Raw genomic sequence first — 23373 nt, forward strand, 5'->3', positions numbered from 1 at the left:
CGATGAGCATGCTCCACCTGAAAGCGAGCAGGGCAAAGATGACCCTGCCCATAGGCGGCAGTATAACCTGCCTCCTGTGTCCCTCAATGGACAAGAAAGGAAAATACCTTAGTAGCTTAGAAGAAAGCTAGAGCCCCTGTCAGATTGTTATCCCTGTCTGTTCCTTCTTGTAGGGTTCCCCTGACTTCCTGATTGGTAAATAGTTGTCAGCAGGACAGGAAGTGAAGGGAAATCTCTCAAAGGAGCCCCGGATAGTAAAAACCTAACAGGAGTTCTAATCCTTCACCACTCCATCCAAAATTAATGTTTTGGGCTCGACTTGTAATTTAAATCTGCTTGGCCCAGCCTACCTCTATGGTTACACCCTGAGTGGTAAGCTGGCCACAACCCCCCCCACCCCCCACACATACACCCATTCACCAGGATACAAATCATTGTCATGTATTGTGTGTTAGAAGGAACAGACAACTCTGATTGTGGACGGAGGTCTGATCTGACCCCATTTAATAAACACAACACAACTGACTCCATGTAACTCGTCTGTCCAGTCACATCATCGATATATCTTGTCGTATACAATAAAGATTGTTTAATTTGTGCCGGTGACTTTGTGCTGGGATAGCCTTGGTACTGTTGAAAAGCTAAGTGGTTTTATAATGGGGATAGCTGGATCTGTGAGGTGCATTCATAGGCTTGCTGAGCAGATGTTTATACAAGATGGCTGCCGGGGCCCCTCATCCAGGAAGATGTCCCTGTGGTGGGTAAATATTTTCTTATCTTCCAGGATTGTCCTCAGACACTCACTCATTACTCTTCTGGCCCCAGATAATATTAACAACAGAAAAATGACTCAAAATTCACCATAGAGAGGTTTCACCCTTCTTATTGTACAAAAAAATCAACAGGTTGAGTAGTTTGAGTCCCCCTAGAAGTCCACTTCCCCCTCGTACAATAAGATGCCACTGAACACTGTCAGAGGCTCATCAGAATGGGCCAACTTTCCGGTCACCAGGTCAATGCAGACGGTGTCACCCGCACTCAGCTGTAGAATAATATTGAAGACCCCAAGTGAGCTGGTGGTGGTCTTGTTTTCTACGAGGGGCTTCTTCTCCAGGCCTTCTGGTTGGTAGCCCTCAGAGTCCACCCTGGCAATGCCCAAGTTGGATTTGGAAAGCACAGCTTCAATCTTTTCATCTTTGTAGCCAGTCAAGATGGCACTAAAGAAGTACCTGCCTTCTATTGGGGCAGTGAAGATACCTGGGAATAAAAAAAGCATGGCTAGTTAGAGATGGGAGACCTGAGACCTAAAACCGTTGTTAGAGACGTGAGACCTGAGAACTAAAACGTTTGTTAGAGACATGAGACCTAAAACCTTTGTTAGAGACGAGAGACCTGAGACCTAAAAGCTTTGTTAGAGACGGGAGACCTGAGGCCTAAAACCTTTGTTAGAGACGGGAGACCTGAGACATAAAACCTTTATTAGAGACGGGAGCCTGAGGCCTAAAACCTTTGTTAGAGACGGGAGACCTGAGGCCTAAAACCTTTGTTAGAGGTGGGAGACCTGAGACCTAAAACCTTTGTTAGAGACGGGAGATGTAAAATCTAAACATTTGTTAGAGACATGAGACCTAAGACCTAAAACCTTTGTTAGAGATGGGAGACCTGAGACCTAAAACCTTTGTTAGAGACAGGAGACCTGAGACCTAAAACCTTTGTTAGAGACAGGAGACCTGAGACCTAAAACCTTTGTTAGAGACAGGAGACCTGAGACCTAAAACCTTTGTTAGAGACAGGAGACCTGAGACCTAAAACCTTTGTTAGAGACAGGAGACCTGAGACCTAAAACCTTTGTTAGAGACAGAAGACCTGAGACCCTAAACCTTTGTTAGAGACGTGAGACCTAAAACCTTTATTAGAGACGGGAGACCTAAAACCTTTGTTGGAGACGGGAGATGTAAGATCTAAACATTTGTTAGAGATGTGAGACCTAAGACCTAAAACCTTTGTTAGAGATGGGAGACCTGAGACCTAAAACCTTTGTTAGAGACGGGAGACCTAAGACCTAAAACCTTTGTTAGAGACAGGAGACCTGAGACCCTAAACCTTTCTTAGAGACGTGAGACCTAAAACCTTTGTTAGAGATGTGAGAGCTGAGGCCTAAAACCTTTGTTAGAGACGGGAGACCTGAGGCCTAAAACCTTTATTAGAGACGGGAGACCTGAGACCTAAAACCTTTGTTAGAGACAGGAGACCTGAGACCTAGAACCTTTATTAGAGACAGGAGACCTGAGACCTAAAACCTTTATTAGAGACAGGAGACCTGAGGCCTAAAACCTTTGTTAGAGGCGGGAGACCTGAGACCTAAAACCTTTGTTAGAGACGGGAGATATAAGATCTAAACATTTGTTAGAGACGTGAGACCTGAGACCTAAAACCTTTGTTAGAGACAGGAGATCTGAGACCTAAAACCTTTGTTATCGATGGAGACCTAAGACCTAAAACCTTTGCTAGAGACGGGAGACCTAAAACCTATAACGTTTGTTAGAGACAGGAGACCTGAGACCTAAAACCTTTGTTATCGATGGAGACCTAAGACCTAATGTCAGGGCAGGAGCTAGGAACGGGCAGGCAGGCCTAACAATGTAACGCACTGGCTGACGACAACCACCACCCACAGACCGAAGTCCTTCAGGGCGCGGAGTCTAAGTCCCAGGCTGCCCTTCACCAGGGCCCCTGATGGTGGGGAGGGACTTGACGCAGCCAGGAACCAGGTCGCGGCCCCCGAGACACCTCAGCTGCGGTAATGGCCGCTGCCAATGGCGTGTAGCTGGTGGAAGAGACAAAAGAGTAGTCAGACAAGCCGGGGTCAACAACAACAGGACAAAACAGTGCAGGACAGCAGACGAGAATCACAGGTCACGAGCCGGGTTCAGCAACAGAGGGTCAGATCAAAGGAGAATACAAAGAATAGTCAAGTCACAAGCCGAGTCAGATTCCAGGAGAGTCACGAGAGTCAGAACAGAGTAACAGCAACACAAAGACACAAGACACAAGTGCAAAGAGCATGTGCGGGCCACAGGCTTATATGTCATCAGCCACACCCCTCTGGGGGATGGACCACAGAAACCTGAAGGCATAAAAGGATTCCCATCATGCACAGCAGAATCCAAGATGGACGCCAGCACATGGAGTAACATAACCTCAGGGAAAAGGTAGGACCTTGACACCTAAAACCTTTGTTAGAGACGTGAGACCTGAGACCTAAAACCTTTGTTAGAGACAGGAGACCTGAGACCTAAAACCTTTGTTATCGATGGAGACCTAAGACCTAAAACCTTTGTTAGAGACAGGAGACCTAAAACCTTTGTTAGAGAAAGGAGACCTAAGACCTAAAACCTTTGTTAGAGAAAGGAGACCTAAGACCTATAACCTTTGTTAGAGAAAGGAGACCTAAGACCTATAACCTTTGTTAGAGAAAGGAGACCTAAGACCTATAACCTTTGTTAGAGACAGGAGATCTGAGGCGTAAAACCTATGTTAGAGACAGGAGATCTAAGATCTAAACCTTTGCTAGAGACAGGAGACCTAAGACCTAACCTTTGTTACAGACAGGAGACCTAAGATCTAAACCTTTGTTAGAGGATGGCTAACTATCCTCAGAGGTCTGGAAGATGATGGCTAACTATCCTCAGAGGTCTGGAGGATTATAGCTAACTATCCTCAAAGGTCTGCAGGTTGATGGCTAACTATCCTCAGAGGTCTGGAGGATGATGGCTAACTACCCATTGAGGTCTGAAGGATGATGGCAAACTATCCTCAGAGGTCTTGAGGATGATGGCTAACTATCCTCAGAGGTCTGGAGGATGATGGCTAACTATCCTCAGAGGTCTGCAGGATGATGGCTAACTATCCTCAGAGGTCTGCAGGATGATGACCAAAGATCCTTCAAGGTCTAGAGAATGATAGGTAACTATCTTCAAAGGTGAAGGATGATGGCTAACTATCCTTCAAGGTCAAGAGAATGATAGGTAACTATCTTCAAAAGTTAAGGATGATGGCTATCTTCAGATATGGAGATTGATGCATAACTATCCTCAAAGTTCAAGGATGATGGCTAACGATCCTCAGGGGTCTTTAGAATGATGGCTAACTATCCTTAACTGTGGAGGATGATGAATAACTATACTCAGAGGTCTGCAGGATGATGGCTAACGATCCTTCAAGGTCTAGAGAATGATAGGTAACTATCTTCAAAGGTGAAGGATGATGGCTATCTTCAGATATGGAGAATGATGCATAACTATCCTCAAAGTTCAAGGATGATGGCTAACGATCCTCAGGGGTCTTTAGAATGATGGCTAACTATCCTTAACTGTGGAGGATGATGAATAACTATACTCAGAGGTCTGCACTCACCTGTTTCTGGATCATAGCCATGTCCATCATTCACCAAAATCTTATCAAAAGGAATGGTTCCAGCCTCCAATATCGGTATGGTGAGAGCAGCAGAGAAGGAGATGTGAGGAACCTCAGGCGTGAGGCCAATAGGACCTGAAGATGCAAGCAATGTTGTTATATGCAGGAGGCATTACATTGTGTCATCGACTCATACGTGGTATGGTACTATATACTGTGCATTCATCTAATAATCATGAGGGCTGCATACCGATAGTTCCTATATGAAGGAAGCCATCCCATCCGAAGCGAGATTACTGGCAGGAGCCCTAAACCCTCAAAGCTTCCTTAACCCTTTCCTAACTTTACTCTAACCTAACCCGATCACTACCCTAATCACAATATTACCTTAACTCCAAACCCTACCCTGCTTCAACTGCTAACCCCCATCCTAACCCCTACCCCCAAACCTTCCTCTAACCCTCAAATATCCATATTCTACTTCTAGACTACCCCTACCTTACAGCTAAACCTACCCTTGTTTTATTTCTACCTTAGCTCTGAAAACTATCTCAATCTTAACTCTAGCTTAACCCTACTCTAACTTTATCCCAACTCCCATCCCTTCGTAAACTCTACTCCAACCCTATACGACCCTGTCTTGAAACTAGATCCTAACTACGAAACCTAGTCCTACTCTAACTCTGAATGGCAACCCTGCTGGTACCTTCTCCATCTCTACACTAACCCTACACACCCCCTTATTAGACTCGAGTCTAATTACTAACCTAGTCCTACTCTAAATTCACTCTCCATGGTAACCCTACTGATTCCTTAACCCAACCCTACCCTAGCTCCTAGCCTTACTCAATTGTAACTCCAACCCTGCTCTAACTTTTTCCCAACTCCCATCCCTTCGTAAACCCTAATTTAACCATATACAACCCCATGTTGAAACTAGATCCTAACTACGAAACTTAGTCCTACTCCAATTCTGATTGGTAACCATACTGATACCTTCTCCATCTCTACACTAACCATACACAACCCCTTATTAGACTCGAGTCCAATTACTAACCTAGTCCTACTCTGAATTCACTCTGAATGGTAACCGTACTGATACCTTCACCCAACCCTACCCTAGTCTCGAGCTATTCTAACCCCAAACCTACTATAACAAATCCTATCCCTTCGTAAACTCTACTCTAACCATATACAACCCCATTTTGAACTAGATCCTAACTATGAAACCTAGTCTTTCTCTTACTCTGAATGGTAACCCTACTGATACCTTCTCCATCTCTACACTAACCCTACACACCCCCTTATTAGACTCGAGTCCAATTACTAACCTAGTCCTACTCTGAATTCACTTTGCATGGTAACCGTACTGATACCTTCACCCAACCCTACCCTAGCTCCTAGCTTTACTCTATTCTGACCCCAACCATACTCTAACTTTTTCCCAACTCCCATCCCTTCATAAACCCTAATTTAACCATATACAACCCCATTTTGAACTAGATTCTAACTACGAAACCTAGTCCTACTCTTACTCTGAATGGCAACCCTACTGATACCTTCTCCATCTCTACACTAACCCTTCACAACCCCTTATTAGACTTGAGTCCAATTACTAACCTAGTCCTACTTTGAATTCACTCTGAATGATAACCCTACTGATACCTTCACCCAACCCTACCCTAGTCTTGCCCTATTCTAACCCCAACCCTACTCTAACTTTATCCCAACTCCCATCCCTTCGTAAACTCTACTCCAACCCTATACAACCCTGTCTTGAAACTAGATCCTAACTACGAAACCTAGTCCTACTCTAACTCTGAATGGTAACCCTGCTGGTACCTTCTCCATCTCTACTCTAACCCTACACACCCCCTTATTAGACTTGAGTCTAATTACTAACCTAGTCCTACTCTGAACTCACTTTGCATGGTAACCGTACTGATACCTTCACCCAACCCTACCCTAGCTCCTAGCCTTACTCTATTCTGACCCCAACCATACTCTAACTTTTTCCCAACTCCCATCCCTTCGTAAACCCTAATTTAACCCTATACAACCCCATTTTGAACTAGATCCTAACTACGAAACCTAGTCCTACTCTTACTCTGAATGGCAACCCTACTGATACCTTCTCCATCTCTACACTAACCCTACACACCCCCTTATTAGACTTGAGTCCAATTACTAACTTAGTCCTACTCTGAATTCACTCTGAATGGTAACCGTACTGATATCTTCACCCAACCCTACCCTAGTCTCGAGCTATTCTAACCCCAAACCTACTATAACAAATCCTATCCCTTCGTAAACTCTACTCTAACCCTATACAACCCCATTTTGAACTAGATCCTAACTATGAAACCTAGTCCTACTCTTACCCTGAATGGCAACCCTACTGATACCTTCCCCATCTCTACACTAACCCTACACAACCCCTTATTAGACTTGAGTCCAATTACTAACCTAGTCCTACTTTGAATTCACTCTGAATGGTAACCCTACTGATACCTTCACCCAACCCTACCCTAGTCTTGCCCTATTCTAACCCCAACCCTGCTTTATCCCTACACTAAACTTACTTGAACCCTTCCCTAACCCTTAACCCTATCCCTGCCCCTCCCTAACCCTTAACCCTATCCCTGCCCCTCCCTAACCCCCAATCCTATCCCTGCCCCTCCCTAACCACAACCTTATCTCAAGCTCTATACTAACCCCACAGTACCTCCAGCGTATCCATCGTCTTACCGAATCCCTAAGACTTCTCTTCTCCCGATAATCCTCTATGGACTCCAGTCTAGCCCTAATCTTACACTGGTAGCAGGAACCCCGCCCCTTGCCCTGATGGTGTCACGGAGGAGGAGTTTGGAGACGGTGGGTGATAAGAAGCAGCTTTTCTCTATATAATGACACCCGTCTGCACTGCTATGCCTGGGAGACCCCTGAATGTGGCGCCCCATAAATATCTCCTATAACATAAATTACTAAACGTGTTCCTTTCCTTCTGAATTGAAATTCGGACAAAATTGTCGTTATTCGTAGATTTGGATGTATCCTGAATTCCTGAATTACAATAGTAACAAAGTGTCAGTGGGGGGCCCTGTGTATGTCAGTGGGGGCCCTGTGTGTCAGTGGGGGCCCTGTGAGTGTCAGTGGGGGCCTTATGTTTCAGTGGGGGGCCCTGTGTGTCAGTGGGGGCCCTGTGTATGTCAGTGGGGGCCCTGTGTGTCAGTGGAGGCCCTGTGTATATCAGTGGAGGCCCTGTGTGTCAGTGGGGGCCCTGTGTATGTCAATGGGGGCCCTGTGTATGTCAGTGAGGGGCCCTGTGTGTCAGTGGGGGGCCCTGTGTGTCAGTGGGGGGCCCTGTGTATATCAGTGGTGGGCCCTATGTATGTCAGTGGGGGGCCCTGTGTTTCAGTGGGGGGCCCGGTGTATGTCAGTGGGGGGCTCTGTGTATGTCAGTGGGGGGCTCTGTGTTTGTCAGTGGTGGGCCCTGTGTATGTCAGTGGGGGGCCCTGTGTGTCAGTGGGAGCCCTGTGTGTCAGTGGTTGGCCCTGTGTATGTCAGTGGGAAGCCCTGTGTTTCGGTGGGGGGCCCGGTGTATGTCAGTGGGGGGCCCTGTGTATGTCAGTGGGAAGCCCTGTGTTTCAGTGGGGGGCCCTGTGTGTTTCAGTGGTGGGTCCTGTATGTCAGTGGGAAGCCCTGTGTTTCAGTGGGTGGCCCTGTGTGTTTCAGTGGTAGGCTCTGTATGTCAGTGGGGGGGGGCTGTATGTCAGTGGGGGACTCTGTGCATGTCAGTGGTTGGCCCTGTGTATGTCAGTGGGGGGCCCTGTGTGTCAGTGGGAGCCCTGTGTGTCAGTGGTTGGCCCTGTGTATGTCAGTGGGAAGCCCTGTGTTTCGGTGGGGGGCCCGGTGTATGTCAGTGGGGGGCCCTGTGTATGTCAGTGGGAAGCCCTGTGTTTCAGTGGGTGGCCCTGTGTGTTTCAGTGGTAGGCTCTGTATGTCAGTGGGGGGGGGGCTGTATGTCAGTGGGGGACTCTGTGCATGTCAGTGGTGAGCCCTGTGTGTGTCAATGTGGAACATAAAGGAATAGAAAAGAATAGAATAGAACAGAATAGAATAGAAATGAATAGAATATAAAAACAAAGAATAGAATAGCAGTCTTCTGAAGTTCAAATTTTGAAAAGAATAGAAAAAACAGAGTAAAATGGACTGAAATAGAATAGAAAATGAAAAAAATGAATAAAACAGAATAGAAAATAATGAACTAGATTAAAAAAGAATAGCAAATAAAGGAATATTAAAGAATAGAATAAATTGAATAGAAAATAATAGAATAAAATAGAATTAAAAAGAATAGAATAAAAAGAGAGTAGCAAATAAAGGAATAGAAAAGAATAGAATATAAAAGAATAGAATAGAATAGAGTACAAAGAATACAACTGTCTTCTGAAATTCGAATTTTGAATAGAATAGCACCAGCTCTGTAAAATGACAGATATGGGAAATGACAGGTCCTCACCACACCTATCATTGGGGACCACCATGCTGACTGTCCAGCCCCCCCATCATAAGGACTCAAGATGGAGGATCAGTGGTACAAGAGTTGTCGGATCCCCGGTGGTCTATTGCACCCATACCACCAGTGGAGGGAGCGGCCCGTACAAAGGCCAGAAAGCCGATCTTCGTGGTTCATCTCTCTGGCTGATCAGAGAATAAAATGTGCGGGAAATGTCTCACCTTGTTCCCCACGCAGTCCTAGAACAGAAAGCAGGATAACGAATTACCCCTCTGACAGGCAATGTCATCATTACATCTCATCCACACTCAGCAATGTGTGACCGTAATACAGAATGCATCGCACATGGATGTGGGGTGGAACTGTCAGGGTTCAATGGGGCGGTATTACCTCCCGGCCACTGCAGATCACTTCTCTGAGGGGTGGTAAGAAAGGACGACGAGTAAATGAGCCCCAAGAGATATATTGCCCCAAGTATGGGGCCGCCGGCCTTTCCACGCACATGGACTTTAATGGCCTCCCAGTCTCAGTCCGTAGGGTTCAATATTGGGTTGGCCCCGCCCTTTGTGTCAGTGGGGGGCCCTGTGTGTGTCAGTGGAGGGCCTTGTGTGTGTCAATGGGGGGCCCTGTGTATGTCAGTGGGGGGCCCTGTGTATGTCAGTGGGGGGCCCTGTGTATGTCAGTGGGGGGCCCTGTGTATGTCAGTGGGGGGCTCTGTGTATGTCAGTGGGGGTCCCTGTGTATATCAGTGGGGGGGCTCGGTGTATGTCAGTGGGGAGCCCTCTGTATATCATTGGGGGGCCCTGTGTATATCAGTGGGGGCCCTGTGTAAGTCAGTGGGGAGCCCTGTGTATGTCAGTGGGGGGCCCTGTGTATGTCAGTGGGGGCCCTGTGTAAGTCAGTGGGGAGCCCTGTGTATGTCAGTGGGGAGCCCTGTGTATGTCAGTGGGGAGCCCTGTGTAAGTCAGTGGGGGGCCCTGTGTATGTCAGTGGGGAGCCCTGTGTATATCATTGGGGGGCCCTGTGTATGTCAGTGGGGGGCCCTGTGTAAGTCAGTGGGGAGCACTGTGTATGTCAGTGGGGAGCCCTGTGTATATCATTGGGGAGCCCTGTGTAAGTCAGTGGGGAGCCCTGTGTATATCAGTGGGGGGCCCTGTGTATGTCAGTGGGGAGCCCTGTGTATATCATTGGGGGGCCCTGTGTAAGTCAGTGGGGAGCACTGTATATGTCAGTGGGGAGCCCTGTGTATATCAGTGGGGAGCCCTGTGTAAGACAGTGGGGGGCTCTGTGTATATCAGTGGGGGGCCCTGTGTATGTCAGTGGGGGGCTCTGTGTATATCAGTGGGGGGCCCTGTGTAAGTCAGTGGGGGGCTCTGTGTATATCAGTGGGGGGCCCTGTGTAAGTCAGTGGGGGGCCCTGTGTATGTCAGTGGGGAGCCCTGTGTAAGTCAGTGGGGGGCTCTGTGTATGTCAGTGGGGGGGCCCTGTGTAAGTCAGTGGGGGGCTCTGTGTAAGTCAGTGGGGGGCTCTGTGTATATCAGTGGGGGGCCCTGTGTAAGTCAGTGGGGGGCTCTGTGTATGTCAGTGGGGGGGCCCTGTGTATGTCAGTGGGGAGCCCTGTGTAAGTCAGTGGGGGGCTCTGTGTATGTCAGTGGGGGGCCCGGTGTATATCAGTGGTGGGCCCTGTGCATGTCAGTGGGAAGCCCTGTGTATATCACTGGGGGGCTCTGTGTATATCAGTGGGGGGCCCGGTGTATGTCAGTGGGGAGCCCTGTGTATATCAGTGAGGGGCCCTGGCCCTATGCCTACAATCATTCAGCGGCTGCTCATCTCAGTGGGGATCTTCTACTCTGCACATCATCACAGTAGGGACAGGAAACATTGCCTTGGTGGGTTCAGGCCGTTCTCTGCACTTCCTGTCATGGCTCCTCCAAGGTTGGCCGAGCTCTGCTGCCCCTCCCCCGCACAGAGCGCCATGTGATATCTCCATAGTCTGTGTTCTACAGCCAGCCGGGTGGGTCTCTCAGGTCAGAAGGAGCAGAATGGAGCCCAGGGGATTCAGTCTAGGGATACGGAAGAGAAGATGGCCGAGCCCTAAAATCCAAACCCCTCCCTTGGCCAGTGACAACAGGACAGAACCAATCATAGCTCACCGAGGATATTATTTATGTATGGATCCAGAAGAACTGATCTCACCTGGTGGTCCTATAGGCCCTTGATTTCCAGCTGGCCCATCTTTTCCAGGAGGCCCAGTGGGTCCTTTTGGTCCAGGGGGTCCAGTCTTCCCAATTGGGCCAGGTGGACCTGGCAGGCCTGGAGGTCCTGTGAGAAGTTAGAAAGGATGTACGATATATATTAAATATCACGATTCAGAAAGCTCCTGACTACAGAAATAATACAAGATGTGATAAAGGGTCACCATGAGATAGTCTCTCGGTTTGGATGGGTCGGGCCAACTGTTGGCTTCTGATATCTCTTAGTCACAGTAGGTGTGATATGGCCTCCACCATAGTCCCTGCCCAACCTCAGACATTTGGTTTTCCAACCAACCTTTGGATTTTCCCTATAATAAAAAATACCGTACAGAGGTGGTGGGAGCCCCTTGTAACGGCTGACTTGCAGACCTCTGAACCCGAAAGCAGAGATCTCACCACTGCTAAACCCAACAGAGGTTTCAGCTTTAGATGGATGGGCCCTTTAGAGGTGCAGTTGGGCACAGTAGATGTCTAACCCCATAGATATTTCCTGATCCTATAACGTTCTATCCAAGTCTTTGTTGTGGATTATCACTATCTGGGTCCAATCTTCACTCTGGGATGTACCAAAGTTTGTCCTCAATCTCAATGCACCTCCCCCCTTACCAATACAGTTCTCCTCCTTGGGTCCCATTCCAGGGTCACGTACCTCCAGGAAAATCCCTTGCTTTCCCAAAGGAAAAAACCTGCATACAGCAATCCAGGCTAGGACACCCTCCCCGGGCCTGTTCTGTAGAACACCCAAGACCTGGGCTCCTCTATAGAACACCCTCCCCAGGCTTGGGTCCCTCCATAGAACACACTCCCCTTACCTCGGCCCCTCTATAGGACAGCACACCTACTCCAAGCTTGGGTCCCCTCTGTAGAACACACTTCCTAGGCCTGGGCCCCTCTGCAAAACACCCACCCCAGGCTTGGGCCCCTCTGTAGAACACCCTCCCCAGGCTTGGGTCCCTCCATAGAATGCCCACCCCTTACCTTGTCCCCTCTATAGGACAGCACACCTACTCCAAGCTTGGCCCCCCTCTGTAGAACACACTTCCTAGGCCTGGGCCCCTCTGTAAAACACCTGCCCGAGGCCTGGGCCCCTCTGTAGAACACCCTCCCCAGGCTTGGCTCCCTCCATAGAACATCCTCCCCAGACCTCAACCCCTCTATAGAACACCTTCCCCAGGCTTGGGTCCCTCCATAGAACACACTCCCCTTACCTCGGCCCCTCTATAGGACAGCACACCTACTCCAAGCTTGGCCCCCCTCTGTAGAACACACTTCCTAGGCCTGGGCCCCTCTGTAAAACACCTGCCCGAGGCCTGGGCCCCTCTGTAGAACACCCTCCCCAGGCTTGGGTCCCTCCATAGAACATCCTCCCCAGGCTTGGGTCCCTCCATAGAACATCCTCCCCAGACCTCAACCCCTCTATAGAACACCTTCCCCAGGCTTGGGTCCCTCCATAGAACACACTCCCCTTACCTTGGCCCCTCTATAGGACAGCACACCTACTCCAAGCTTGGGCCCCCTCTGTAGAACATACTTCCTAGGCCTGGGCCCCTCTGTAAAACACCTACCCCAGGCTTGGGCCCCTCTATAGAACATCCTCCCCAGACCTCAACCCCTCTATAGAACACCCTCCCCAGGCTTGGGTCCCTCCATAGAACACATTCTCCTTACCTCGGCCCCTCTATAGGACAACGCACCTACTCCAAGCTTGGGCCCCCTCTGTAGAACACACTTCCTAGGCCTGGGCCCCTCTGTAAAACACCTACCCCAGGCTTGGGCCCCTCTATAGAACATCCTCCCCAGACCTCAACCCCTCTATAGAACACCCTCCCCAGGCTTGGGTCCCTCCATAGAACACATTCTCCTTACCTCGGCCCCTCTATAGGACAACGCACCTACTCCAAGCTTGGGCCCCCTCTGTAGAACACACTTCCTAGGCCTGGGCCCCTCTGTAAAACACCTGCCCCAGGCCTGGGCCCCTCTGTAGAACACCCTCCCCAGGCTTGGGTCCCTCCATAGAACACACTCCCCTTACCTCGGCCCCTCTATAGGACAACGCACCTACTCCAAGCTTGGGCCCCCTCTGTAGAACACACTTCCTAGGCCTGGGCCCCTCTGTAAAACACCTGCCCCAGGCCTGGGCCCCTCTGTAGAACACCCTCCCCAGGCTTGGGTCCCTCTATAGAACATCCTCCCCAGACCTCAACCCCTCTATAGAACACCTTCCCCAGGCTTGGGTCCCTCCATAGAACACACTCCCCTTACCTTGGCCCCTCTATAGGACAGCACACCTACTCCAAGCTTGGGCCCCCTCTGTAGAACACACTTCCTAGGCCTGGGCCCCTCTGTAAAACACCCACCCCAGGCTTGGGCCCCTCTATAGAACATCCTCCCCAGACCTCAACCCCTCTATAGAACACCTTCCCCAGGCTCGGGTCCCTCTGTAGAACACCCTCCCTTGACCTTGGCCCCTCCGTAGAGCACCCTCCCTAGACTTGCTCCCCTCTGTAGAACACATTCCCTAGCCTTGAGCCATTCTGTAGAACACCCTACGTAGACCTTGGCCCCTCTATAAAACACCCTCTCCAGGCTTGGGGTTCCCTGTAGAACACACTCCCTAGGCTTCAGCCCCTCTGTACAACAGCCTACGCAGACCTCAGCCACTCTATAGAATAACCTCTCCAGAGTTGGGCCCCTCTGTAGAACACATGCCTTAGGCCTGGGTCCCCTCTATAGACCACCTTCTGTAGGCCTGGGCATCTCTGTAGAACATTCTACCCAGACCTTAGCTCTTCTATTGAACACCCCTCTCCAGGCTTGGGCCACTCTGTAGAAGACACTCCCTAGGCCTGGTTCCCTTTGTAGAACACCCTCCCCAGGCTTGGGCCCCTCTGTAGGAAAGCACACTTACTCCCTAGGCTTGGATTCCTCCATAGAACACCCTCCCCAGGCTTGGGTCCCTCTGTAAAACACCTTCTCCAGACCTCTGCCTCTTTATATAACATCCTACCCAAGCTTGGGCCCTCCTGTAGTACACACTCCCTAGGCTTGGTCCCCTCCATAGAACACCCTCCCCTGACCTCGGCCCCTCTGTAGAACACCCTTCCAAAGGCTTGAGCCTCTCTATAGAACATCCTCTCCAGGCTTGGGCCCCTCTGTAGAACACCCTCCCCAAACCTCTGCCCTTCAATATAACATCCTACCCAGGCTTTGGCCCCCCCTGTAAAACACACTCCCTAGGCTTAAGCCCCTCTGTAGAACACCCTACCCAAACCTCAGACCCTCTATAGAACACACTCTCCAGGCTTGGGCCCCTCTGTAGAACACATTCCCTAGGCCTTGGCCCCTCTGTAGAACACATAGTCCTAGGCCTGGGGCCCTCCATAGAACACCCTCCTCAGGCCTTTGCCCCTTTATATAGCATCCTACCCGGGCTTGGGCTCCTCTGTAGAACAGCCCACCGCTCCAGGCTTGGACGCCTCTGTATAACACCCTCCCCAGGCTTGGGCCCCTATGTAGAACACCCTCCCCAGACCTTGGCCCTCTATATCACACCCTACCCAGGCTTCGGCTTGCCTGTAGAACACACTCCCTAGGCTTAGGCCGCACTGTAGAACACTCTACTCAGACCTCAGCCCCTCTATAGAACACCCTCTCCAGGCCTGAACCCCTCTGTAGAACACATAGCCTTAGGCCTAGGCCCATCTGTAGATCACCTTCCCCTGGGTTAGTGCTGGGCTTACCCATGAAGTCCTGAAGAGTGAAGTTCTGCCACTCAGAAGACAGAAGAATCATGGAGGTGTTCAGGCTGTTAATTCTACGGTTGATTCCATTGAGTTGGCTGTTATGAAGTTTATCGAACCAGGCGCTGTGAGTTTGGATGGTACTGTTCACCTCATGCACACAGTTCCACAGGCTCGACACGTGTTTGTTCAGGTTCTCCTTTATCTTGTGTAGGCTCCCAGAGACGGAATCCAGCTTAACACAGATGCTCTCCAGCTTGGAAACTCTTTCTTCCAAGCCACTGGAAGACCTTCTGCACTCCCGTGTTTCCTCCACCACTGTACTTCCATATCTGCTGATCTCTTTTTGGAACACATCAAACTTTTCCACATTATCCTTAATATGTTCCGTCAACTCCTCCTGGATTTTATTGATCTCAGAAATGAGCTTGTGTTTGGTGGTTGCCAGATCGTGGATGTCAGTCTGCTGTTGTCCGATGCTCTCCTGGAGATCTTTGACGCTGTCATTCAGGGAAGTGAAGGTCACAATAATGTTGGACACTTCTCCTTGTAGGTCCTTCAGGTCTGTATTACTTCCACCAAAGACCTCAAAACCATCAAGACGTTTGTTGGAGCCAGTTTCATCCTCAGGTTTCTTCAAAAACTGGCAAGTATCTGTACACTCACCTACCTGCTCCTTTAATTTGCCCACCTCCTCCTGCAGGTTGGAGCACACTTGACCACAGCTCTTGTAGTCAAACTCAATCATCTTCCTTAAGGATTTAATATCATTTTCCATATCCAATATTTTTCCATTGGTGTCATTCTGGTACTGAGCAATGTTCAGATCGAACCTATCCAGGTCAGATAAGATGGTGGATGTAAATCTATCCTGCGCATCTTTGATATCAGACAATGACTTGCGGAAGGTCTCTTCATTGGAATCCACAACCGTTTTTACATTTGTCATCTCACCATCCAGGTCCATCAATGTATCCTGCATTGAGTTTCCAGATATTCTGAGGTTGTTTACATCAGAGTGGACATTGTGGATCTCATCTTCATTATCTTTCATCCTCTTGTCTAAATCTTCATATAATTTTGTCATGTCTGAACCATGACCGTTGCATTGATTGGTACAACTGTCCATGGTGTCCGTCACCTGGTTTCTCAGACCGTCCAAATCTATAACGACTTTATTAAGTTGGTCTTCGTTCTTTTCCACCTGATCCCTGAGAGAGTCAAGGTCATCAGATAGGCCCATTATCTTTTGGTCCATCAGGTCTCGGAATCCAGAGCTGTTCCCAAGCTCCGTTAGGAGAAGGGTAATTTTGAGGTCATTGCCATTGATGCGATTTTTGAGTTCATCTCTCAGTTTCTTGATCTCGTCTTGGAAGAAGTTCTGCATCTCATCACGATAGTGGTAGTAATGTTCCTCCAGAGTGTGTTTTGTAGTATTCATTCTGCCTTCAATATCTGACAGACGGTTGTCCACTTTGTTGATGGCACCATTGCTATTTTCACCTAATTCACTGTCCAGGCGCACTGTCAGAGCAACAACGGAGCCAGATAAGGTGTCGGATTTCTTCTCGGCCTCGATTACTCTTCTGCGCAGATCAGCGACTTCTGAGCAGCAATCCTTGGGCACACGTGCAGTGAGCTCCACCATACGTGACTGAATGTTCTGCACAATGTCCCTGTTACGCTGGTCCACTGAATTGATGAATTTCTCTAATCCCCGAATGCGATCTCTGTCCTCATTCTGCTGGTTTCGGAAGCCGTCCACTCCTGCAAGACAAGCCGAACAAGATTGCTGCATCCTCTTCTCTACCTCCTGTAGGATGTCTCCCTTCAGGTCTGTCAATTTTTGGCCCACTACAATTTCTGGGCCACCATGGGGCTTGTTGTTTGCATTGTTGAGGTTGCCCAGCTCTTGGTCATGGTCTTTAACCTTTTTGTCCAGGTTTGTTAGAAGAGTCTGAATGTCGTTCAGTTTCTCGGACATGTCCGACTGACCTGGTTCTGAGTCTGCTGGCTGTTTGCCATTTAAAACGTTCTCAACGGTCAGCCGAATTTCGGACTGGAATTTCTCATTCATTCCTTGTAGTGTAGATTGCAGTGTCTGGAGCTCCTTGGTTAGGCGCTGCACCTTGTCCTCTAGTTGCTTCACTTTCTCTGAGTCCGCTTGGCCTGAAGAAGGTGTGGAAAAGTCAGATGTTAGAGGCTTATTGAGAAAGATTGGTGGGATTGGTTACCATAAACACAATAGACATGTCCAATAATATGAGACCTCTGCAATACCTGAGAGAAGGTTCAGGGACCCTGAAGAGGAGAAGATAGACCCAAAGAGATGCTGCAAAGGGTGAGACAGAAACAGACAGTAATTTGTACAGAGAACCAGAAAACAGAAAGAAAATGAAAAAACAGAGAAACACACAGAAGAGGAGAAACTTCAATATGAGAGCAAACAGGACTGAGGTGAGGAACTACCCAACAACCATATGGGAATCGAGGTGAGGACCCACCCAACCATAATACAGAGTTGTGGTGAGGCTCTACCCCACCACAATACAGTATCGGGGTGAGGACCCACCCAACTACAAAAGAGGATCAAAGTGAGAATTCACCCCACCACAATAAAAGGCCAAGGTCAGGATCCACCCAACAACAATATGGGGCAAAGGTGAGGCCTGCTCAACCACATTACAGGATTGAGGTGAGGATCTACCCAACCGCAATACTGGACTGGGGTGAAGACCCACCCAACATCAACACAGGACCAAGGTGAGGACACACACTTAACCACAATACTGGACTGAGGTGAGGACTCACCCACAATATGAGACCAAGGTGAGGCTCCAACCCACTACAATATGGGACCAAGGTGAGGATCCACCCCACCACAATACAGGGCCATGGTGAAGTTCCACCCAACCACAATACAGGACCATGATGAGGATCCATCCAGCCACAATACAGGGTCAAGGTGAGGCCCTACCCAACCACAATATAAGACTGGGGTGAGAACTTACCCAACCAATACAGAATCAAGGTAAGAGACCACCCAACCACAATACTGGACTGAGATGGAGACCCACCTGACCACAACATGGGACAAAGGTGAAAACCCATCCAACAATACTGGACTGAGGTGAGGACCCACCTAACCACAATACAGGACCAAGGTGAGGACCCACCCAACCAGAATACCAGACCAAGGTGAGGATTCATCCAACCACAATACAGAATCAAGGTGAGGATCCACCCAACCACAATACAGAATCAAGGTGAGGATCCACCCAACCATAATACAGGATCAAGATGAGGATCCATCCAGCCACAATACAGGGTCGAGGTGAGGCCCTGACCAACCACAATATGAGACTAGGGTGAGTACTTACCCAACCAATACAGAATCGAGGTGAGGGGCCACCCAACCACAATACTGGACTGAGATGGAGACCCACCCGACCACAACACGGGACCAAGGTGAGGATCCACCCAACCACAATACAGGATCAAGGTGAGGACCCACCCAACCAGAATACCAGACCAAGGTGAGGATTCATCCAACCACAATACAGGATCAAGGTGAGGATCCACCCAACCACAATACAGGACCTAGGTGAGGACCCACCCAACCAGAATACCAGACCAAGGTGAGGATTCATCCAACCACAATACAGAATCAAGGTGAGGATTCATCCAACCACAATACAGAATCAAGGTGAGGATCCACCCAACCACAATACAGGACCAAGGTGAGGACCCACCCAACCAGAATACCAGACCAAGGTGAGGATTCATCCAACCACAATACAGAATCAAGGTGAGGATCCACCCAACCACAATACAGGACCAAGGTGAGGACCCACCCAACCAGAATACCAGACCAAGGTGAGGATTCATCCAACCACAATACAGAATCAAGGTGAGGATCCACCCAACCACAATACAGGATCAAGATGAGGAACCACTCAACCGCAATACTTAACTGATTTTGTAGGCACAGAACCCCTGCCAGGTTTTTATTGAACTGTCTGTGTCATTGTAGACCCAATAGGTTGGTACAGGAAATGACGGTAGGTTTCTCCCCCCGAGGACACGGACTGTAACACATTATGGGGAGGGATAGAATGCCTGACTTCTTGTCCCAGTGACAACCGCTCTCCTCGCCTCTTGTCCTGCTGTCACAGGGAAATCCCCCCCCCCCCCAGGATTTCATTTTTCCGAGTCTATACAAGACCTCGTTTTTGAAGGAGTCGTGCTATATTTCTGATCTGACTGGCTCTAGGGGATGAGGGGGAAATTTGGGGGGATTTAGGTCTGTGAGGGGTTTGTGAAGTAAGAACATCAACCATTCCTCATCATTTCCATATGGAGACGGATTGGCGAATCACCATCACCCTTATTGGGAGTGTCACTCATGAAGAACATCAGGAGACAACCAAGAACAAAGTCCCTTCTTATCAGATTGTTCCCATGATCTGCGGCCTCAGCCGGCTCACCAGCTCTGACATCATTACCCTCCATGACAATCCCGCCAAACCAAACACATCCAGTGCTGGAAGATAAACCATTCCATGAAATAAATATTCCCTAGAATGTCCCCTCACAGTCCTACTGGAAACACCAGACGATGTCAGGGGCCAAACTTACCAAGATACCTAGAATGTCCCCTCACAGTCCTACTGGAAACACCAGACGATGTCAGGGGCCCAACTTACCAATATACCTAGAATGTCTCCTCACAGTCCTACTGGAAACACCAGACGATGTCAGGGGCCCAACTTACCAAGATACCTAGAATGTCTCCTCACAGTCCTACTGGAAACACCAGACGATGTCAGGGGCCCAACTTACCAAGATACCTAGAATGTCTCCTCACAGTCCTACTGGAAACACCAGACGATGTCAGGGGCCCAACTTACCAATATACCTAGAATGTCCCCTCACAGTCCTACTGGAAACACCAGACGATGTCAGGGGCCCAACTTACCAAGATACCTAGAATGTCCCCTCACAGTCCTACTGGAAACACCAGACGATGTCAGGGGCCCAACTTACCAAGATACCTAGAATGTCCCCTCACAGTCTATCTGAAAACACCAAAATGATGCCAGGGGCCCAACTTACCAAGATACTTAGAATGTCTCCTCACAGTCCTAGTGGAAACACTAGATGATGTCAGGGGCCCAACTTACCAAGATACCTAGAATATCCCCTCACAGTCTAACTGAAAACACCAAAATGATGGCAGGGGCCCAACTTACCAAGATACCTAGAATGTCAACTCACAGCCCTACTGGAAACATTGGATGATGACAGGGTCCCAGCTAACCAAGATACCTAGAATGTCCCCTCACAGTCCTACTGGAAGTATAAGATGATGTCAGGGGCCCACCTAATCAAGATACCTAGAATGTTCCCTCACAGTCCTACTGGAAGTGTCAGATGATGTCAGGGGCCCAGCTAACCAAGATACCTCGAATGTCCCCACATAGTTCTACTGGAAGCATCAAATTATGCCAGGGGCCTAGCTAAGCAAGATACCTAGAATGTCCCTACATAGTCCTACTGTAAGTGCCAGATGACATCGGGGGCCCAGCTAACCAAGATACCTAGGATGTCCCTACATAGTCATACTGGAAGTATCAGATGACATTGGGGGCCCAGCTAACCAAGATACCTAGAATGTCCCCTCACAGTCCTACTGGAAGTATCAGATGATGTCAGGGGCCCAGCTAATCAAGACACCTAGAATGTTCCCTCACAGTCCTACTGGAAGTGTCAGATGACATCGGGGGCCCAGCTAACCAAGATACCTAGGATGTCCCTACATAGTTATACTGGAAGTATCAGATGACATTGGGGGCCCAGCTAACCAAGATACCTAGAATGTCCCTTCACTGTCCTACTGGAAATATCAGATGATGTCAGGGGACCAGCTAACTGAGATCCATGTTTGTCCCCACATAATCCTATTGGAAGTGTCAGATGATGTCAGGGACCTGGATATGGGAGGTTCCCAGAATGTCTCCATACAGTTCCACTGTACAAATCAGATGATGTCAGGGGCCAAGCTAACCGAGATCCCCATTTGTCCCCATATAGTCCTACCAGAAGTGTCAGATAACGTCAGGGACCCAGCTATACGAGGTTACCAGAATGTCCCTATTCTGTACCATCCTACTGGAAAAAATCGGATGATATCAGGGTCCCAGCTAACTCAGATCCCCTGACTTTCCCCACATAGTCCTAATAGAAGTGTCAGATGATGTCAGGGACCTGGATATGGGAGGTTCCCAGAATGTCCCCATAGAGTCCCACTGTACAAATCAGATGATGTCAGGGACCTGGATATGGGAGGTTCCCAGAATGTCCCCATAGAGTCCCACTGGAAAAATCAGATGATGTCAGGGACCTGGATATGGGAGGTTCCCAGAATGTCCCCATAGAGTCCCACTGTACAAATCAGATGATGTCAGGGACCTGGATATGGGAGGTTCCCAGAATGTCCCCATAGAGTCCCACTGGAAAAATCGGATGATATCAGGGTCCCAGCTAACTCAGATCCCCTGACTTTCCCCACATAGTCCTAAAAGAAGTGTCAGATGATGTCAGGGACCTGGATATGGGAGGTTCCCAGAATGTCCCCATAGAGTCCCACTGGAAAAATCATATGATGTCAGGGACCTGGATATGGGAGGTTCCCAGAATGTCCCCATAGAGTCCCACTGTACAAATCAGATGATGTCAGGGACCTGGATATGGGAGGTTCCCAGAATGTCCCCATAGAGTCCCACTGTACAAATCAGATGATGTCAGGGACCTGGATATGGGAGGTTCCCAGAATGTCCCCATAGAGTCCCACTGTACAAATCAGATGATGTCAGGGACCTGGATATGGGAGGTTCCCAGAATGTCCCCATAGAGTCCCACTGTACAAATCAGATGATGTCAGGGACCTGGATATGGGAGGTTCCCAGAACGTCCCCATAGAGTCCCACTGTACAAATCAGATGATGTCAGGGACCTGGATATGGGAGGTTCCCAGAATGTCCCCATAGAGTCCCACTGTACAAATCAGATGATGTCAGGGACCTGGATATGGGAGGTTCCCAGAATGTCCCCATAGAGTCCCACTGGAAAAATCGGATGATATCAGGGTCCCAGCTAACTCAGATCCCCTGACTTTCCCCACATAGTCCTAAAAGAAGTGTCAGATGATGTCAGGGACCTGGATATGGGAGGTTCCCAGAATGTCCCCATAGAGTCCCACTGGAAAAATCATATGATGTCAGGGACCTGGATATGGGAGGTTCCCAGAATGTCCCCATAGAGTCCCACTGTACAAATCAGATGATGTCAGGGACCTGGATATGGGAGGTTCCCAGAACGTCCCCATAGAGTCCCACTGTACAAATCAGATGATGTCAGGGACCTGGATATGGGAGGTTCCCAGAATGTCCCCATAGAGTCCCACTGTACAAATCAGATGATGTCAGGGACCTGGATATGGGAGGTTCCCAGAATGTCCCCATAGAGTCCCACTGTACAAATCAGATGATGTCAGGGACCTGGATATGGGAGGTTCCCAGAATGTCCCCATAGAGTCCCACTGTACAAATCAGATGATGTCAGGGACCTGGATATGGGAGGTTCCCAGAACGTCCCCATAGAGTCCCACTGTACAAATCAGATGATGTCAGGGACCTGGATATGGGAGGTTCCCAGAACGTCCCCATAGAGTCCCACTGTACAAATCAGATGATGTCAGGGACCTGGATATGGGAGGTTCCCAGAACGTCCCCATAGAGTCCCACTGTACAAATCAGATGATGTCAGGGACCTGGATATGGGAGGTTCCCAGAATGTCCCCATAGAGTCCCACTGTACAAATCAGATGATGTCAGGGACCTGGATATGGGAGGTTCCCAGAACGTCCCCATAGAGTCCCACTGTACAAATCAGATGATGTCAGGGACCTGGATATGGGAGGTTCCCAGAATGTCCCCATAGAGTCCCACTGTACAAATCAGATGATGTCAGGGACCTGGATATGGGAGGTTCCCAGAATGTCCCCATAGAGTCCCACTGTACAAATCAGATGATGTCAGGGACCTGGATATGGGAGGTTCCCAGAACGTCCCCATAGAGTCCCACTGTACAAATCAGATGATGTCAGGGACCTGGATATGGGAGGTTCCCAGAATGTCCCCATAGAGTCCCACTTGAAAAATCGGATGATATCAGGGTCCCAGCTAACTCAGATCCCCTGACTTTCCCCACATAGTCCTAAAAGAAGTGTCAGATGAAGTCAGGGACCTGGATATGGGAGGTTCCCAGAATGTCCCCATAGAGTCCCACTGGAAAAATCATATGATGTCAGGGACCTGGATATGGGAGGTTCCCAGAATGTCCCCATAGAGTCCCACTGTACAAATCAGATGATGTCAGGGAC

The 23373-nt window shown here is 49.1% G+C and overlaps 1 protein-coding gene across 1 annotated transcript in view; it reads right to left on the reverse strand.

The window, feature by feature from the left end:
* Positions 1-474: 474 nt before the first annotated feature.
* The window catches only part of LOC149435483 (EMILIN-1-like), a 96577-nt gene continuing 73678 nt past the window's right edge, over positions 475-23373 (reverse strand). The window contains exons 4-8 of the mRNA XM_089662618.1: positions 14931-17099; positions 11132-11257; positions 9157-9174; positions 4417-4551; positions 475-1257 (exon numbers count right to left, since the gene is read on the reverse strand). Coding sequence (XP_089518744.1) covers positions 926-1257; positions 4417-4551; positions 9157-9174; positions 11132-11257; positions 14931-17099 — 2780 coding nt within the window. The 3' untranslated portion in view covers positions 475-925. The remainder of the gene's footprint in view (positions 1258-4416; positions 4552-9156; positions 9175-11131; positions 11258-14930; positions 17100-23373) is intronic.

Source organism: Staurois parvus, unplaced genomic scaffold, assembly GCF_062004578.1.
Source record: "Staurois parvus isolate SC_StPar_1 unplaced genomic scaffold, SC_StPar_1.0 ptg001501l, whole genome shotgun sequence".
In the NCBI taxonomy this organism is placed as follows: Eukaryota; Metazoa; Chordata; class Amphibia; order Anura; family Ranidae; genus Staurois; species Staurois parvus.